At 40.7% G+C, this 17900-nt stretch overlaps 1 protein-coding gene across 2 annotated transcripts in view; it reads left to right on the top strand.

Annotated features, from left to right (window-relative positions):
• The first annotated feature begins 5775 nt into the window (after positions 1-5775).
• Positions 5776-17900, top strand: part of LOC138761194 (chloride intracellular channel protein 4-like) — a 58882-nt gene continuing 46757 nt past the window's right edge. The window contains exons 1-2 of one of the 2 annotated variants that reach the window (XM_069932929.1): positions 5776-5886; positions 6042-6140. In XM_069932929.1, coding sequence (XP_069789030.1) covers positions 5806-5886; positions 6042-6140 — 180 coding nt within the window. In that variant the 5' untranslated portion in view covers positions 5776-5805. Of the gene's footprint in view, positions 5951-6041; positions 6141-17900 lie in introns of both variants that reach the window. The other variant, XM_069932937.1, reaches the window with a different exon arrangement.

Below are 17900 nucleotides of genomic sequence, written 5' to 3'. Positions count from 1 at the left end.
TTCTCCAGCCCTTCTCGGCTCCATCCTCATCGTCCTCACTTTCTCCAGTCTCTTCATGGCCTCCAAGGATAGAGTCAAGGATTCAGCAAAGGCCAGTCCTCCCTTGAGCCTTGCAAGTCTGCTGTGATCCAGGACTTCCCTTAGAGGAGTGCACCCAATTGGGCTGTACTAGATCAGCAGACCAACCCTCACTACTGGTCAGCTGAACATCTGGCTCATTGTCCGTGACACCTGGAGAATTGCAGGTCAATAGTTTCTTCCCATTGGCCATCTCCATCAGTGGCACCTTGCTTAGTGTTTCCTTCAGTGCAGAGAATGTGCCATTCAGCCAAGAGCTTCAAGGCTGAAAATATCTCGTGCGTTCATTTATAAAAGATGAAAAATCCACATGACAGGTAAAACACAGATGTGGTGCACCAACTGGATTAGTCCTCTGATGTTGCTGGGGTTAACATTTTCTGTGGCAAATTCTGGTTGCAGGGACAAGCCAGTGAAAAAAATGACAGTGCTACCACTGGTGCGGAGAGCAGGGAGTAGAGACACAACACTCCTCTGCAGGGTTCTACTGCTCAGTCCAACTACTGACAGCTCTGTTCAGGCTTTAAATGGCCTGTTAAAGGAACTGATGGTAGTTTATTTTAAAATCCTGTGACCACAGGGTCTGGGCCCAAGATGGCGGCGCCTGTGCTGGCAGAGGCCTCGAGTAGTTGCAGGCTCCAGGGAATCAGCAGGCTGTTGCAGGGCACCATAAAACAGGGAGAACTAACCCGCCTTATGCAAAGGAGAAGCAGAGGAGACTACCGACAGGACGGTCACCATGGTGGGGGACCAGTGAGGAGCTGTTGGTGACTCGAGGTGAGGTACCCATGCAGGCTGCTGATAACTATGGTCAAAGGACTCATACCGGGCTGCACATTGCTGGAGACTGGCTGAAGAGGTACCAGGTATCAAAACAGGGATATAAGAGAGTGCCAAGGATGCTGAAGGTTTCCTGATTGTGTCAGAGGTTCAGATCTTGGAGCTCAGGTTGCCAATGGTTTGGACTGGAGTCTGTTTGTCTGCAAAGGTTGCAGGAGTGCTGGAAATGAATCCAAAGACAGTCAATGACTATGGGGGGAATTTCCTTTGCTTCTCTTTCTCTGACTGTAAGAAGTGCCAGACAGTTCCTGCTGATGGTGAATCTGTCTGCCTTATGACAGACTAAAGCAAATTTCATGCAATATTACAGCTGCATTATTGCATGGCAATAAAGGAATCTTGAACTTCAAATCTTGAATGATTTCCAAACCCTGTCCTTCCTCAAACACGTGTCTGTCCTTCACACCGCAATTCAAATCAATGGCCAAAGGCTGAGGCTGCACCAGTTCTTTCTGGCAGACGTAACTCTTGGGGGAAAGAGAAAGGCAAGTAGATAACAAAAGGGGATCTCATTCAAAACTTCCAAATTGGCTTGGTTTTACTAATTGGCTTAATTTCTAAGTTGTGGATCCTTTTCCATTTTTGGCAATTTTTGAGGTAATCCAGTTATCTTGACAACATAAGAGGTAAGTGATGCATTTTGGAAGGTCAAACTTAAAGGTAGTGTGGAGGAACAGAGGGACTTTGAGATCAAAATCCATGGATCTCTCAAGAGCACCACACAGTTTGATAGGATAGTTAAGAAGGCCTATGGGATACTGGGCCATTAATCAGGGGATTGAGTTCAGGACTCATGAGGTATTGTTGCAACTTTATAAATCTCTGTTGAGACCACATTTAGATTATTATTTCAGTCCAGTTTACCTCATTACAGAGAAGATATGGAACACATGGAGAGGGAGCAGGGGAAATTTACCAGGATGTTGCCTGGATTGGAGTATCTGTCCATGAGGCAAAGTTAGCAGAGTTATGGCCTTTCTCCTTAAGTGAAGAAGGATGAGAGGCAACCTTATGGAGGTCTACAAGACTATGAGTAGACAGTCATCACCTTTTCCCAGGGTGGGAGTAGCAACAACCAGAGGATTTCTGTACAAAGTGAAGGAGGAAATTTAGGGGAGACATCAGGGGTAAGTATTTTTTTTTACACAGAGAGTTGTGGATGTTTGGAATGCATTGCCAGGGATGGTGGTCAAGGCTGGAACAATAGGAGCATTTAAGAGACCCTTAGAGAGGGACATGGATGAAAGGAAGGGAGGGTTTAGCTCTTTTTGATAGGTAAATATGGGTCGCCACATCATTGTGGGCCGAAAGGTCTGTACTGTGGTGCAAATGTTCTTAACATTTTACTAGAACACAATTGATGCCCTGTCAGGCTGCACCATTGTGTGCTATGGTAGCTGCAAAGCATCTGGCTTGAAGCCAATAGAGTGAATCTTGAAAACGGCTGAGAGGATCACTGGGATCTCCCTTTCCTCTATTGATGACATTCACCAGGACTTTGGCTTAAACAGGGCTCAAAGAATTATTGGGGATCCCTACCATCCATCACATGATATTTATGATGTCCTGCCATTGGGGACAAGGTACAGGAGCATCAAAATCAGGATTGGCAGTCTGGAAAATTACTTCTACCCGCAATTGACAAATGGTATCCTGAAACCTTGGGTCTCTTGCATGAAAATGAGAAGTTATTCTGAAATATTTGTACATATTTATTGTATATTATACCTTCCTGTATATCTGTGATTATTAAATGCTGGCTGTTTGTGTGTGCATCGTGGCCCAGAGAAACACTGTTTTGTCTGGTTGTATATGTGCAGTCGGATGATAATGACCATGAATTTTTTCTCTCCACAGATGCTGCCTCACCTATTGTTCTTTCTTGCTTTCCTCTATACTTCAGATTTCCAGCAACCTCTGTGTTTCTGCACCTCACATTTCCAGCATTTTTTTCTTTTGCTCCTCTTTCTACTCAGATCAGAGACTGTAACAGCACAGATTTACCACAGCTTACAAATAAAGAACACATTCACTTGTTTCTTTCAGCACAGCATGTAGTTGACTTGCATTTTTTTAATTCACTAGGCACAACATTGCATTCTTCAACTCACCAAACCCCACCCAGCTAAACTCCTCTGATGTTCTCATTGAGTCACTGCCACTTGAGTGATCTTGACACTCACTCTCCTCTTCCTGCATCTGAGATACATCACATGTACGTGACCACAACAGCCCTGCCCCCCACCCACCCCCCCCCCCCCCTACCACCCTCAGCTTCTGAGCCATGCAAGGAAGTGACTGATTGGAGTTGTCCCACTACGTAACAGTCTGGAAAGCCATGCAAGACAGCCGATGCATGGTCTGACTGGCAAGGGTGCGACTGATCCTCTGACTCTGGTCCTGACGCAGAACATTGGCCGACAATATATGCTGGCTTCAACCTGTCGATGGAAACCATGTCTTCAAATGGCATTGTAAGACCTGAAAAGGACCATCATAAATAAGTTGAAGTGGTTTGCAAACAGCCTCATGCCGGAGGAACTCAAGTAAATCATTCGGCACATAGACTGCATGTGTAGGAGTAGATTGGCATAATCTCATGTTTTCCCGAAGACAATCAACATGACTAGCTGGATCATAGAGTGTTGTGCCTGGACTCGGATTCACAAACTCGCCTGGCAAGGTTAATGTAGTGTCATATACTACATTAAACATCCAAGATCTGCCTTAACAGCAGTACACGCTTCAAGGAGAACCATGGACAAATGTTTGCTTCATGTAGATGCATCACCATCACCACCTGCTGTCAATGCTACCTTTAATTGTTGGTGGAAACGCACATTGAGGACATTGGCCTGCATAAGGTAAGCCATAGAACAAATATGGTTATTGCCGAGAAGATCAGTGAGAACTCAGAACAATGTTGTCTAGAATGGTTGATCCATTGGTGGTGACCAGAACACTGAAAGATGGAATCCAATGATCCATGAAAGGTCCAGTGATAGGAATGGCCTCCTATCAAATCCACCAACAAAGAAAAATCTGAAAATAAAGCTGCTCTCAAAATGGAATTTGCTACATTTGCAACAGTGAAAACCCACCAAAAAGATTTTTTGAGACCAAAATCCAAAGTGAGTGACCTCTGACCATATGTTTGAATTTGAGAGTCATTTGCGGTTGAAAGGACACATGTCTGTGTGCCTGCATTCCTCTGTGGTTAGAGGGACAACTGAAATCTCTGCACTGGAATTGACAAGAAATTGAACACCTGAGAGATGGTCTTTGAGGAAAAGATGGTGGCTGACATGCCCCTGAGCAGTAGTTACCTCTACTGCCGGACCTGGTCATTTCCCAGCTGACATTTGTAGAAGTTTCAAAGTGCCTGACAGGACCAGGCAGCAACACCAAATCTTCAATGCTTTCAACAGCGTTTGTCTCCTCTACTACCACGATTCCAACCAGATCGATGGAAGGAACTCTGTTATGTGCCCAAAGCCTGGACCAGCGTAGTCAGTGCTGCCATTTGCTGCTCCAACTCGATTAATATGGTGCTGATGCTTTGCAAAGTGCAGTTGTTCCAGTTCCATTTTTTTCTGTTGACTAGGGAAAGAAGCCAATCCTTCTATCTTCAATGTAAGGTCATGGACATAATGAGGTTGGCATGATCCACCAACTGATTGAGGGTAGACATTCAAAAGACACTCTCCAAATATTCTTGAAAATGATGAGGTAAACATCAAACAAGTCTCTGTTTCCAAAAACCGCCTTCAACAGTGTCTGTTCCAGCTAGCCTGTGTCACCTCCTCAACACCTGTGATGATTGCTTATCACCTTGGCTGAAATAAGCTAGTAATTGGGCAATACGAGTCTCCCCAGATAGCTGAGTACGCCACAGAATAGCCGCCTGAAGCATGTAGTATGGGAGATAACAATCCGGATCCACTAAGACATCCTCCACCTCATAGGAAATCTGCTCTGAAAGATGCTCCACAAGTAAACCATACTTTGCCTTCCGACTCGTCATACTGAGGGCAGAGAAATGTTCTTCAAGGTCATGAACCATGCTGGTGCATTATTAATAAAAATGGGGGGGGAATATTTAGTTTGACCTCCCCAACTGCTCCTGCAGGGGGTTTATTCTCATCACTATCCATTTTAAATTAGAAGGTGCTGTGAACTCACGGAATCACCGCTTGTAATGGAACAGATTTACCACAGCATATAAACAAATAAAGAATACACTCACTCGTTTCTTTCAGCCCACCATGAAGTCGACTTTTCTTTATTATTCCCTGCATTCTTCAACTCCCCAAACACCACCCAGCTAAGCTCCTCTGAAGGTTCACTGCCACATGGGCGATCCTGACACTTTCACTCTCCTCCTCCTGCATCTGAGATTCATCACCCACAACAATCCCATTAACAAGCCTTCTTTCAGTTGACACCAGTCGAAGTCATCCACTGCTCTTGATTCCCCACCCTCTCACAGTCTTTCCCCTTGTTCTCTCCACTCTACAACTTAGAACTTTTCAGTTCTGGACTCATGGAACAGACCCTTACTGCATGGAACAGGCCCTTCGGCCCAACTCATCCATGATGACTAAATTGGCATTCTGGGCTAGTCTCTGGGCTTTCTAGTGTTGCAGCAGAAACTTCATATTTTCTTTATATACAAATATGATGTCCATTCTAATCAAGCTCGACCCACTTTCATGTGTTTGGCCCAAAATCCATCCCTACAGGTTGGAGCTTGCAGACTCTTGTCTCTTCATGAATCTGGGATCTTATCCCGTGCACAAACCCTTCTTTGCGCTGCACTGAAATGAAAGCAGAAGTCATTTAGCGTGAAGTCTAGCACGAACGATCACCGCAACTTGGGAGGAGGAGATGTATCCAATTATCGCCCGTCACTCCCACTCTATTTCTGGGTGGCATCGTTCGACACACAGCACAGTCAAAAAGGCATTGGTGAGTTGACACCGGAGGGAGGTTCCAGCTGCTTCTCCAGACTGTATCCAGCAGAGAGGAGCGGGTACAATTTTACTGACACAACAGGTGAACTGCAGGGAGCCTTTCTCAGCTGCAGTCCTTCATTTATTTTCTCTCTCTCTCTTCTCTGAAAGCCGCGAGTGGTGTTGGGGAAACGTTTGAAGCAGCAGAGGTGTCCGGCTTGCACAAGGGGGAGGATGGCCGAGGAACCCAAGATCGAGCTCTTCATCAAGGTAAGGTGGCTGCATCTGTGCTACCTGCTGAGGCGCCCCGATCACCCCTGTTCGGACAGGATTTGAGCCTATGGTCTGGGGGATAAAATAGCAGCGAGTAACTCTCAACCATTATTGGTCTTGGATTTCATTTTGAGCCCTGGAAGAGCAATTCTGTTCACTTTGGAATTGAAACTCCGAGTTGGGGCAGAGGAGCCAAAGATTTAGAGACACTCTCTTCTCATCCAAACCTTTCTCGTTTTCTCTCGCAGGTGTGTTTTCCGACCCGCCCTGGAAAACAATATTTTGTTTCAAGTGTCCTAGTTAAATTGTCAGCCCTAACTTTTTGTAAAACATTCTTGTCAAAGTGTTCCCCGTGGGGTAATGTTGTTCTTAAAAGAGCACAGCCTTTTCGGCTTTCTCTCTCTTTATTGTCCAGATTTTATCTCAGCACCAATAGACGTCGCCCAGATTTTAAAGTAGTGTGTCATATAAAATAATATTGAAATTGATCAATTTAGAACTGGTCTCAAGGTGATTTCAAATCTGCCTTTATTTGTTCTGTATATTTACAGTTTGTAGTATTTAATTGGATGAATTTCTGTCCCCTCATCAGGCTAATACCAGCCCTTTCCCTTTGTTCCCCCCCCCCCCACCCCCGCCCCCCCCCCACCCCCGCCCCCCCCATCTATTGAGATTCTGCCTGGTTTTGATATCTATAGGGGTAAAGATAAGCAAGACATAGTGAGAAGTTTGTTTCAGGTGGGTTGTGTTTGTAAATAAGAGATCTGTAGATTGAGATTCAATCTCCTCTGAGGAGACCATCGGTTAATATATTTCATGATCATTGACCTTAATTGTCAACTCCCATCACAGACGCTGCCAGATAAGACGAGCATTTTCTGTTTCAATCTGCAGTGTCAGTCTTTTATTTTAGAACTTACTATTCTAGCTAAGGAATGAATAATGTGAATATGGTTGGGTATGGAGTCCGGAATAATAAACATGTTTGGTAAAATGTTTATACTGAAAAAGAAGCTTATTATATTCAAGTGGTTTTCATGAGATCTTGATTTCATGGCCCATTGACTTTAGAATGATATTTAGAATGAGCACCATGTGTTTGGCTTGTGGTTATCAGTATGACCCCTGCTCTTGCTGTTATTTGCTCCAAAAACTTCATGTTGTTCAAGTTTATTGTCATCTGATTGTACGTGTTCTTTCTTTGGCATGGCTTCGCGGACGAAGATTTATGGAGGGGGTAAAAAGTCCATGTCAGCTGCAGGCTCGTTTGTGGCTGACAAGTCCGATGCGGGACAGGCAGACACGATTGCAGCGGTTGCAAGGGAAAATTGGTTGGTTGGGGTTGGGTGTTGGGTTTTTCCTCCTTTGCCTTTTGTCAGTGAGGTGGGCTCTGCGGTCTTCTTCAAAGGAGGTTGCTGCCCGCCAAACTGTGAGGCGCCAAGATGCACGGTTTGAGGCGTTATCAGCCCACTGGCGGTGGTCAATGTGGCAGGCACCAAGAGATTTCTTTAGGCAGTCCTTGTACCTTTTCTTTGGTGCACCTCTGTCACGGTGGCCAGTGGAGAGCTCGCCATATAACACGATCTTGGGAAGGCGATGGTCCTCCATTCTGGAGACGTGACCCATCCAGCGCAGCTGGATCTTCAGCAGCGTGGACTCGATGCTGTCGACCTCTGCCGACGTGTACGTGTACAACTCAATGAAACAGCGTAACTCTGGATCACAGTCTACACACACATACACTCTCTCTTCACACACAAACAAGGTATATACATACATTCTATGTTATGTTAAGACATTGGTGAGGCCAAATTTGGGGTATTGTGTGGGGACGGGGTACTGAACTTTAAGATCAGCCATGATCTCATTGAATGGCAGAGCAGCCTCGAAGGGTCGAATGACCTACTCCTGCTCCTATCTTCTATGTCTATGATCAAAAATATATAAGAATTATTTACGGGGCTCTAGGGTTGTTCAACAGTATCACTGCCTGTGGGAAGAAGCTGTTTCCCAGCCTGGCAGTCTGAGTTTTTATGCTCTTGCACCTCTTCCTTGAAGTTAGTGTCTTAAAGATGCTGCGGGCTAGATAGTAAGTGTCCTTAAAGATTCTCTGAGCCCTCTGTTAGCACGACACCCTGTATAATTTTTATTTATTTAAAGTTTATTGAGAACCATCTAGTGATACATGACAAATTATTCAGGCCATCAGGTGAACAATTCCTCTTCTCAACATATCTCATCGCCACTGAAATGGAACAAAGTTCATTTTTACTCCTGTGTGTCCCTTGCAATTGAAAAGGCCAATAAGACCAAAGAGAACAATTCTACCTTCAACAGATGTAATGAGGAAAATATGAAATAGAGCCAGGGAGCATAAACAGAGAAGATGAGTTCTGATGTTTGTCTTATTGAGTTGAACATCAACTGCTGTTGGTAGATCATCTACTGGGGGTTAGGTCAGACTGTGAACTTGCCAGACTTCTGGTGTGTGGAGATGTCCAAAAGTGAACAAAAAGATTGATGCAGAATGGGCATTGAGAAGTTGACTCTCTCAAATAACAGAAGGGGAAGAAACTATAAGAAACCACAGTGGTGGCAATGGTGCTAAATAGAGAATGAACGTAATAATGTGCATTGATGGAAATGGACAGACATGATTGAAAGGATGTGAGAAGACTTTGAACAGTGTTCTTTGTAAATAGTTTATGGATTACTATTGTGAATATTTGGCAAAATAAAAGATTGCAGATGCTGAAATCTGGAACCAAAAAACAGCATGTCGAGAAGACTCAGTGGAACTGGAGAGCTTTAGAGAGATTTGCAACAAAACACACCACTTGATTTAAAGTTTTCTCCTGCTACCATCAGGCTGCTAAATGAGTGCCATAACTGGGCTACCTTGTTGCCCTTATTCAGTGCTAATAAATCTTTGTCCTTCATTGCTGTACTATACTCTGCAGTTGTGCTCTTTACATGGCTGTATGAATGTTAGAGATCACCTCTTCATCTGCTCACAGAAGAACCCTTTTTAGTGGAGTATTTAGTGATAAGTAAACTTAAACTTGAAGTCCAGATGTTCCTTTTTTTGAGGTTTTAGTTGAATGAAAAAATACATATTGCAGTGACCATGGAAGCCGTTTATTGTTTTTTTTTGCTCTGCACCCTCTACTCTCTTCCTGGTCTCCTGAATTGGAAGGAATCTACAACTTTTGAAAACAGCAGAGTGTTTTTAAGGATTTCACTATGTAGATGAGAAGTAGCACATAATACTGAGGGCACATCTGACAGTGAACCAGCCTGGGGAGTTAGTTTCCTAATGTTCTGTATGATTTTGCGCAATTGCAGAGTGAAGACTTCTCCAGTGAACCCAAAATACTAGAAAGAATAGGTCATGCTGCATGTGACAATAATTAAAGGTAAAGATTCCATTATTGTCACGTAATACAACATTTAGAATGTAACATACATAAAATTCTTTAACTTTTGTCTACTGTAATGCCAGACAGAGAGTCGCCACTTTGTTCAGTGCCCCTCACAGTGCTGAGTGACACCATTTCTCAGCATCAGAACAGCTTTCTGTGGTTGGATTGCGATAACATTGTTACTTGGAGTCATTCTTTAGATTCCAAGAAACGAATGTAAAGCAGACCTAGGTACAATCGTCCCTGTCAGTGTGCTTTGGCTGAATATTTGAATTTGGGCTGTACTTCTCCATTTGAAACAAAAAAAAGCCCTATGAATGATTACATTTCCAATGTGGTTCTGAGAGTGGTTTGATGCCTAGAAGAGTACAGAGAGGCATTCAGCACAAGTGCACTGTGCCTGTGTTAAGGCTGCTTGTCTATTTGTCATTATAACTTGTTTCTCATTGTGCATGTTGAAGTACCTTTTGATGCATCTTTGCCTCAACTGTGTCATAAGATAACTTGCACATGTTCTAACCAGACAACATTGTTTTGATCAATAAAGTCCTAGAGCAATACATGCTGTCTATCTGAGCTGGTCCCATTTGCCTATGCTTAGCCTATAATCCTTAAACCCTTTCCTATCCAAGCACCTTTCCAAATGTCTTTTAATTCTACCACTTCCTCTGGCATCTCATTCCATCTGAGCACCACCCTTTGTGCTGATGAAGTTATCCATTTGGCTCTAATTAAATTTTACTCCCTCATTGTAAACTTTTCCTTCTAGTTTTAAACTTCTTACCGGGGGGGGGGGGGGTGGGGGGGAAGTCTGTCACCATTCACGTCCTCTGTACCCCTCATGGATTTGTATATCATTGTGCAGTCAACTCCTCCGCTTCTTATGACTTGTACAGCTGTCAGGTGAGGTCCCAACCAACCTCTGACCAATGAAGGTAAGTGTGCCAAATGACTTCTTCACTACCCTGTCTATGCGTGTTAACACTTTCAGGAAACTATGTCTCTTTATTTTACAATGTTCTCCAGAGCCATGCAATTCATTGTGCAAGTCTTGCCCTGGTTTGACTTGTCAAAATGTAACTCTGTGCATGTATCTGAATTAAACAGCCACTCCTTGCCCAATGACTGTTGATCAAGGTCCCATTGTAATCTTGGATGATCTTCCTCATCGTCCACCATACCACAAACTTTAATGTGATGTGCAGCTTGCTAATCATGCTGTCTGTGTTCACATCAAGATTGTTACCATAAATCTTTCCAATGTTCTAAGTCATCTTGTAATTTCTTCATTAATGGCTGATAATTTAATTTGTTTAGATGGCCTAGATTATTATCTAGACTAATACCCAGGTATTGGATTGCTTGTGTTTGTCATTTAAATGGTGATTATTTTTTAAACTTTGTGTAATCCGCATTATTCATTGGCATCGCTTCACTTTTATTTGCGTTGATCTTGTACCCCGACATTTCTCCAAATTCCTTCAATTTCTTATGTAATTCTTTTATTAATAATTTTGGGAAGATCTAAATCAGATATTGAATAAAATCACAAAAAGCAACATACCAAAAAATCCACAGATCTTTCTTCTAAGTAATATAAGAAGTAAAGAATTAGGCCTCAAACTGGATGAAGCGCAAAAAAGATTTATTATGATAGCCTTAGATGCAGCAAAAAAATGTATAATGTCAACTTGGAAATCAGAAGAGAGCCTGAGAGTACAGCAATGGTACATAGAAATGAATAAATGTATTCCAGTGGAAAAAAATAACATGTAATTTAAAAAATAAAGTCACATTATTTGAACAAATTTGGGACCCGTACGTGGAACACAACAGAGAGGGCCTACTACGGACCTCCACGCCCTAAAATGATAGAATGAGAAGAAGACGAAATGAACTGACCCAGTGTGTAAAAGTAGATGACACAATTTTCATGTTGATTTTCATTGTGTGATGACATTGTTTAATGGTTTTATTGTACTGTATATGTTGAATGTTTATTGATTTTGGAGAGGGTGGGAAGGGGGGGGGAGGGAAGGTAGGGGGGAAAAAAGGGGAGAAAATGCCACTGTATATATTTAAGAGGGAGATGTTTGTATGTATTTTGGTTGATATGGTTCACAGTGTGAAAAATAAAAAAATAAAAAAAAAGATAGTTACCATAAATAATCAACAACCAGCACTGATCCATGTGGCACATTGCTTGTCACAGGCCTCCAGAGTGGGGAAAACTACCTTCTCCTAATGAAAAGATTTTGTATCCAGTTGGCTCACTCACCTTGCAATTGAACCTTCAGGACCAGTCTGTCATGTGGTGTTGATGTGGGTTTGGAGTTTCTTGTTCTTTGGGGCCCAGATGCCATCCAATGATCAGATTCTAAGTCAGAATAATTTTCCGCTTGCATGCTTGGTCATTTGTGGCCCTCAAACACATCCTTCAACTATGCTGGCCCAAAAGAGATGAGGGTGGGTGGTTAACCAGCCTTGCTTTAGGGACATCCTATAACATCACGGGGTGCACCTGAAACCAAAACAAGCCCTCCCATCCTGTAATTACTGCTATGGATGCTCTGTAAACTTTAAAAAATATATTTTATTTAATACACCATACATGCAGTAACTACAATTATTATAATGTACAGATATCATAAAGAACAAATTGATTACATACACAATGGTTTTCAATCCATCTCAAAATCCCTCCCTCCCACCCAACCTCCCACCCAAAGAAAAAAAAAAATTGAAGTATAAAGTTTATGAAAACAAATAAACATTTAACAAAGAATCTTGGATTCAGAGAGAGAGATGTTCTGCAGCTTAACTCATCAGTTCTAACAAAAATTATAGAGGAGGATTCTGCAGGATCAGATGGATAAAAAGGATATCACTAAAAATTTAATCCTAATATTTGAGTAAATGGGCACCAAATTTGTAAAAACATAGAATATTTCTTAAATTTTAAGTATTTTTTTTTCCAGCATGCCACCTTGGCAATGTTAAGGATATATCTGATTTCTAAATGATTTCAATACATTTTCTTGCAACCGCTCATGCTAATTTAACAAATTTCATTTGATAAATTTACAATTTAAATTTCGGATTTGCACCTTCAATATTTCCTAATAAAAACAGATCAGAATTTAACAGAAAAACAACCCCTGTAACTTGTAGACAATTACTTATAGACACCCACAAGGGTCTCACATTTGGACAAGACCGTGTTGAATATATCCTCACCACATATAAAACATTGATCTGATTAATCTGATTTCAATTTATTCAACTTCTGTGGTGTGAAATGTAAAAAATTATATTGAACTAATCTATACCCTACATTAATAGAATTAGTCATGCTCTACATAAATTTTCCCAAATTTGTTGATGGGTCATAATATTTAAGTCTGTTTCCCATCTCTTCCTAGATCTATACAATCCTAATTTAGGAGTTTATTCTTGCAATAATGAATATATCAAAGAAATAATTTTTTTTGACATTCTCACTTCTAATAAGAAGTTCTACCTCAGCACAATTAGACAAAAACATTGCTGGGCCTATTTTATCTCTCAAATATGTCCTTAATTGAAAATAACATAAAAAGAGTAGTACTTGGTATATCCTATTTGTTCCTCAATTGTTCAAACAACATTAATTGTCCTCCCTCATAGCTGTCTTCTACGTTAGCAATTTCTTTATGATACCATCTATTTAAGAACTGATTTATCTCTTGAGAAGACTAAAAGAGGATGAATCAATGCCTGATTCATTTTATTCCAAACATCGAGAGAATGCTTCAATAGTGGTGTGTCTTTTTCAGCAACCTACAATTTTGATTCTCACTTCCATATAAATTCCTCTGATTTATTTTCTCCTATTTTATTCAATTCTGTATTAGCCTATGCCAGTTCTACATTTTCAAATAAAGAAATATCTATGCTGCTCGATAATAATGAAAGTCCTCCTAATTCATATTTCCAAGTTAACTTCTCTATAGAAACTCTTGCCATTTTACCTTTCTGAAGAAATGTCCTCATTTGTTTATTTAATTCCTGAAAAAAGTTTTGAGGTATTAATATTGGTAACAACTGAAAAAGATATTGCATCCTTAAAAATACATTCATCTTTATACAATTCACCCTACCAACTAAATTTTTAGGTAAATTTATCCATTTTTAAAAATCTTCTTCCATCTTTTTAAGTAAAGATAAATAATTCAATTTATATAAATTCTTTAAATTGATATCTGTATGTATTCCTAAATATTTAATACCTTCCTTTGATGAATTAAATCTGTGCATCTCTCGGACACTGGGTATAATCGCCATTAATTGAATGGATTTTTTTGGGCATAGGTTGCCAATGATAAGAAGCTTCCCTGTTAAAGAAGTATGTAGATATCAACTGTTTGCATTAAAGCAGCTTTTCTCAACAGGGGCTCTATGGCTTCCCTAGGTGGCCACAGCACATTTATGGGGGCTATGGACTGAAATCATAAAATATTTATTATGGTTTTTATGTAGTCGGTAGGAGAGAAGTACAGAAGTAACCAACTAAACTTGAGACAGGGAAGGGGGCCCATAAATTTTAAGCTGAGACCCAAGGGAACCATAGTCAAAAAAAAAAGTTGATTATTTTTTTGCATATTTCAGATTTATTGTCAGAGTACATACATGATAACACATAAAACTCTGAGATAATTTTTCCTAAGGGCACGCAAGAATTGGTAGTGCAAAAAAAAATGTACACAGTGTAAACTGGTAAACAAAGAACTGAAAACAGATAAATGTAAACGAACTGTACAATACATAGAGATTAAAAGAGAGAATCAATAAATTGCACAAGTAAGAGTCCTTAAATGAGTTTCTGAGCCTGTTGTTGAGGAGTCTGATGATGGAGGGGTAGCAGCTGTTCTTTTTAAATTTTTTTAAATTTTTCACACTATGAACCATATTAATCAAAATACACACAAACATTTCCCTCTTGAATATACACAATGTCATTTTCTCCCCCTTTTCCCCTACCCTTCCCTCCCTCCTTCCCACCCCCCTCCAAACCCATTAAATGTTCAACATATACAATACAATAAACCCATTAAACAATGTCATCACACAATGAAAATAAACAAGAAAATTGTGTCACTACTGTTACACACAGTAAATCTCATTCTATCATTTTAGGGCGTGGAGGTCCGCGGAAGGCCCTCTCTGTTGTGTTCCACGTACGGGTCCCAAATTTGTTCAAATAATGTGACTTTATTTTTTAAATTACATGTTATTTTTTTCCAATGGAATACATTTATTTATTTCCATGCACCATTGCTGTACTCTCAGGCTCTCTTCTGATTTCCAAGTTGACATTATACATTTTTTTGCTGCAGTTAAGACTATCATAATAAATTTTTTTTGCGCTTCATCCAGTTTGAGGCCTAATTCCTTACTTCTTATATTACTTAGAAGAAAGATCTGTGGATTTTTTGGTATGTTGCTTTTTGTGATTTTATTTAGTACCTGATTTAGATCTTCCCCAAACTTTTTCACTTTCTCACGCCCAAATTGCATGTACTGTTGTTCCCATTTCCTTCTTACAGCGAAAACATCTGTCTGATACTGTTGGGTCTCATTTATTTAACTTTTGGTGCGTGGTGTATAGCCTGTGTAACCAATTATATTGTGTCATGCGTAACCTCGTATTTATTATATTTCTCATAGTTTCATATCATAGCTTTTCCCATATTTCATTTTTTACCTTTATGTTTCGATCTTGTTCCCACATTTAGCTTATTTCATAATTTTCTTTCTCTTGCAGCTTGATGTACATGTTTGTTATAAATCTTTTAAATATCATTGTGTCTGTAATCACATATTCAAAGCTGCTTCCTTCTGATAATCTTAGTCAGCTTCCCAATTTGTCCTTTAAGTAGGTTTTCAGTTGGTGGTATGCAAACATCTACCATTAGTTATTCCATATTTGTACTTCATTTGTTCAAATGATAATAAATTATTTCCCCAAAAAACAATTTTCTATTCTTTTAATCACTTTTCTCTCCCATTTTCTAAAGGAAAGGTTATCTATTGTGAAAGGGATTAGTTGATTTTGCGTCAATGTTCTTGAACCTGGTGGTACAAATCTTGTGGCACCAAGACCTCTTTTCTGATACAGCAGCAGTGAGAATAGAGAGTGTGCTGGGTGGTGTGGATCCTTGATTCCTGTTGCTCTCTAACAACAGTAGTTGAGTAGGGCTTCATTAAAGAACTGTGATATTCTTAATGAGTAGTACTGTGCACTGCTGAGATATTGCCCTTTTCTTGCACTAACTAACTGTGAAGGTTTATTTATTCTTTTATACTTAATTATTTTTTTCTCTAGGCATTTTGTAGTAATTGAATTTATATTATTGTAGTTAGTGTATCTTGCATGCCCGTTTGGCTGTTGTTCTAGTGCATCTATACATTGTACATGTGTGTATGGGCAATCATCATCTTATTAGCTATTGAATACATTTTCTGAGCTCTGACACCAGCACAAGATTTATGACATTTTTATTGTTGGGTATGTTCCAATGAAAATAGGGGGAAAAGTAATTGATTCTAACTTCATCCCATCAAAGTGTCTGTCTTACTGTATCTATTTTTGGTTTTAACTTCCTGCTGTGGCATTGGATAAAATACAAGACTTGAGCACATATTTAAGTTGCCTGCAGTTATACCTGCTGGAATTGGGAAGGATGAGGGGAGGGGGGAAATCTTGTGGAAATGTATGAAATTAGAAAAGAGGTCGATAAGATAGAGGCAGGACAATTGTTTACAGTGGTAGGTGAGACTAGAAGTAGGGGACTCAGCTTCAAGATTCAGGGGTGTAGACTTAGGACAGAGATGAGAAGGGGCTGCTTTTCCCAGAGTAGTGAATCTGTGGCATTCTGTCCAACGAAGATGCAGAGGCTGCCTTATTAAATGACATTTTTAGCCATTTCGGCCCACGTGTCTGTGCTGCCCAATTTGCACCCAATTAACCTACAACCCTTGTACATTTTGAATGGTGGGAGGAAACTGGAACCCCCGGGGAAAACCCACGCAGACGTGGGGAGAATCTACAAACTCCTTTCAGACACCGCGAGATTTGAACTCTGGTCTCAATCGCTGGCACTGCAAAGGCTTTGCGCTATCCACTATGCCAACTGTGCTACCCATTTACCAAGTACCATGTAATCAAGACGCACTTAAACAGACTTTTGCATAATTGGGGAATTGAGTTTTCTGGAGGATAAAATGAAAAGGCTGAGCTAAGTCCATAGCAGATCAGCCATGATTTTATTGAATGGCAGATCAGGCTCGACAGGCAAGATGGTTGATTCTTATATCTTGTGTTAACTTGGCAAATGGACCTTCTGCATTTTCAGACTTTCCTATGTGGTGGTACACCACTGGCCTACTGCAGGGGTCAACCTCTGTACCTGCAGAAGAACATGGGGAAAAGACAACATAAGCCAACTGGACCAAGCTGAATGGACCAACCCCTACCCGGTCGGCTGTCAATCACCCTCCAGGATATAAGGCTGAGCCGGCCCTTCGAAGACACTTTCAGAGTTTACAACAGCTAGGGGGGCGTGGCGAGATGGTGTAGAGACTAGACGTGTAATCCCTGTCCTTTCTGGTCAGACTTTTAAGTACCCGTTTTTTAACCCTTTATTTTTAATTTTAAAATTTTAATTTTTAGTTTGATATTTTGGTGAGCCATTATGGCTGCTAATGTAAAAAAAAAACTAAGTCTCAGTTACAAAAGAAAATACAGTTTCGAAGTGCAGAAGAATTGGGGCCTAAACAACTTGAAACAACCTCGGATTCGACTTCATTCTTTTATAAAATGAATAAAACTCATCATTAATCTCATGAGGTTTGTAAGGTGGGGACAAAAGTTAAGGTAACAGCTACTCACCAGTCTCAAGATGGCGCTGGTTTGACCCGTTTTGCGGAGGAAGACGCATGCCCCCGAGAAGTTGGGCTCAAGCCTGAAAGCTTGTTACAAAGAATAACCCCGTTGGAAGAGATGGAGTCTGGAGGAAGAGGACTGTGACAGTAGACATGCAGTCTATAGTGACTGTGGGCTTGAGTAGCACTGCTAATTACGGAGGATTCCGTAATTTTATTAAAAAAATTATCTGTGGGGGGAGTGCAGCAACGACCCCCTGAGGAAGTTAGGGGGTCATCGATGGGTGTCCAAACTCGCAGCAAAACAACTAGAATCCTGCCTTTTGAAGTATAACTAGAAGAGGACTTACCTTACTCTACCACTGCACAGAAATGGAAGAAGAGCTGGAAGAAAGTGAGTTATAAATTACGG

This window comes from Narcine bancroftii, chromosome 1 (genome assembly GCF_036971445.1).
Source record: "Narcine bancroftii isolate sNarBan1 chromosome 1, sNarBan1.hap1, whole genome shotgun sequence".
In the NCBI taxonomy this organism is placed as follows: Eukaryota; Metazoa; Chordata; class Chondrichthyes; order Torpediniformes; family Narcinidae; genus Narcine; species Narcine bancroftii.
The sequence above is the reverse complement of the archived record's forward strand: the minus strand, read 5'-3'. Positions and strand labels throughout refer to the sequence as shown.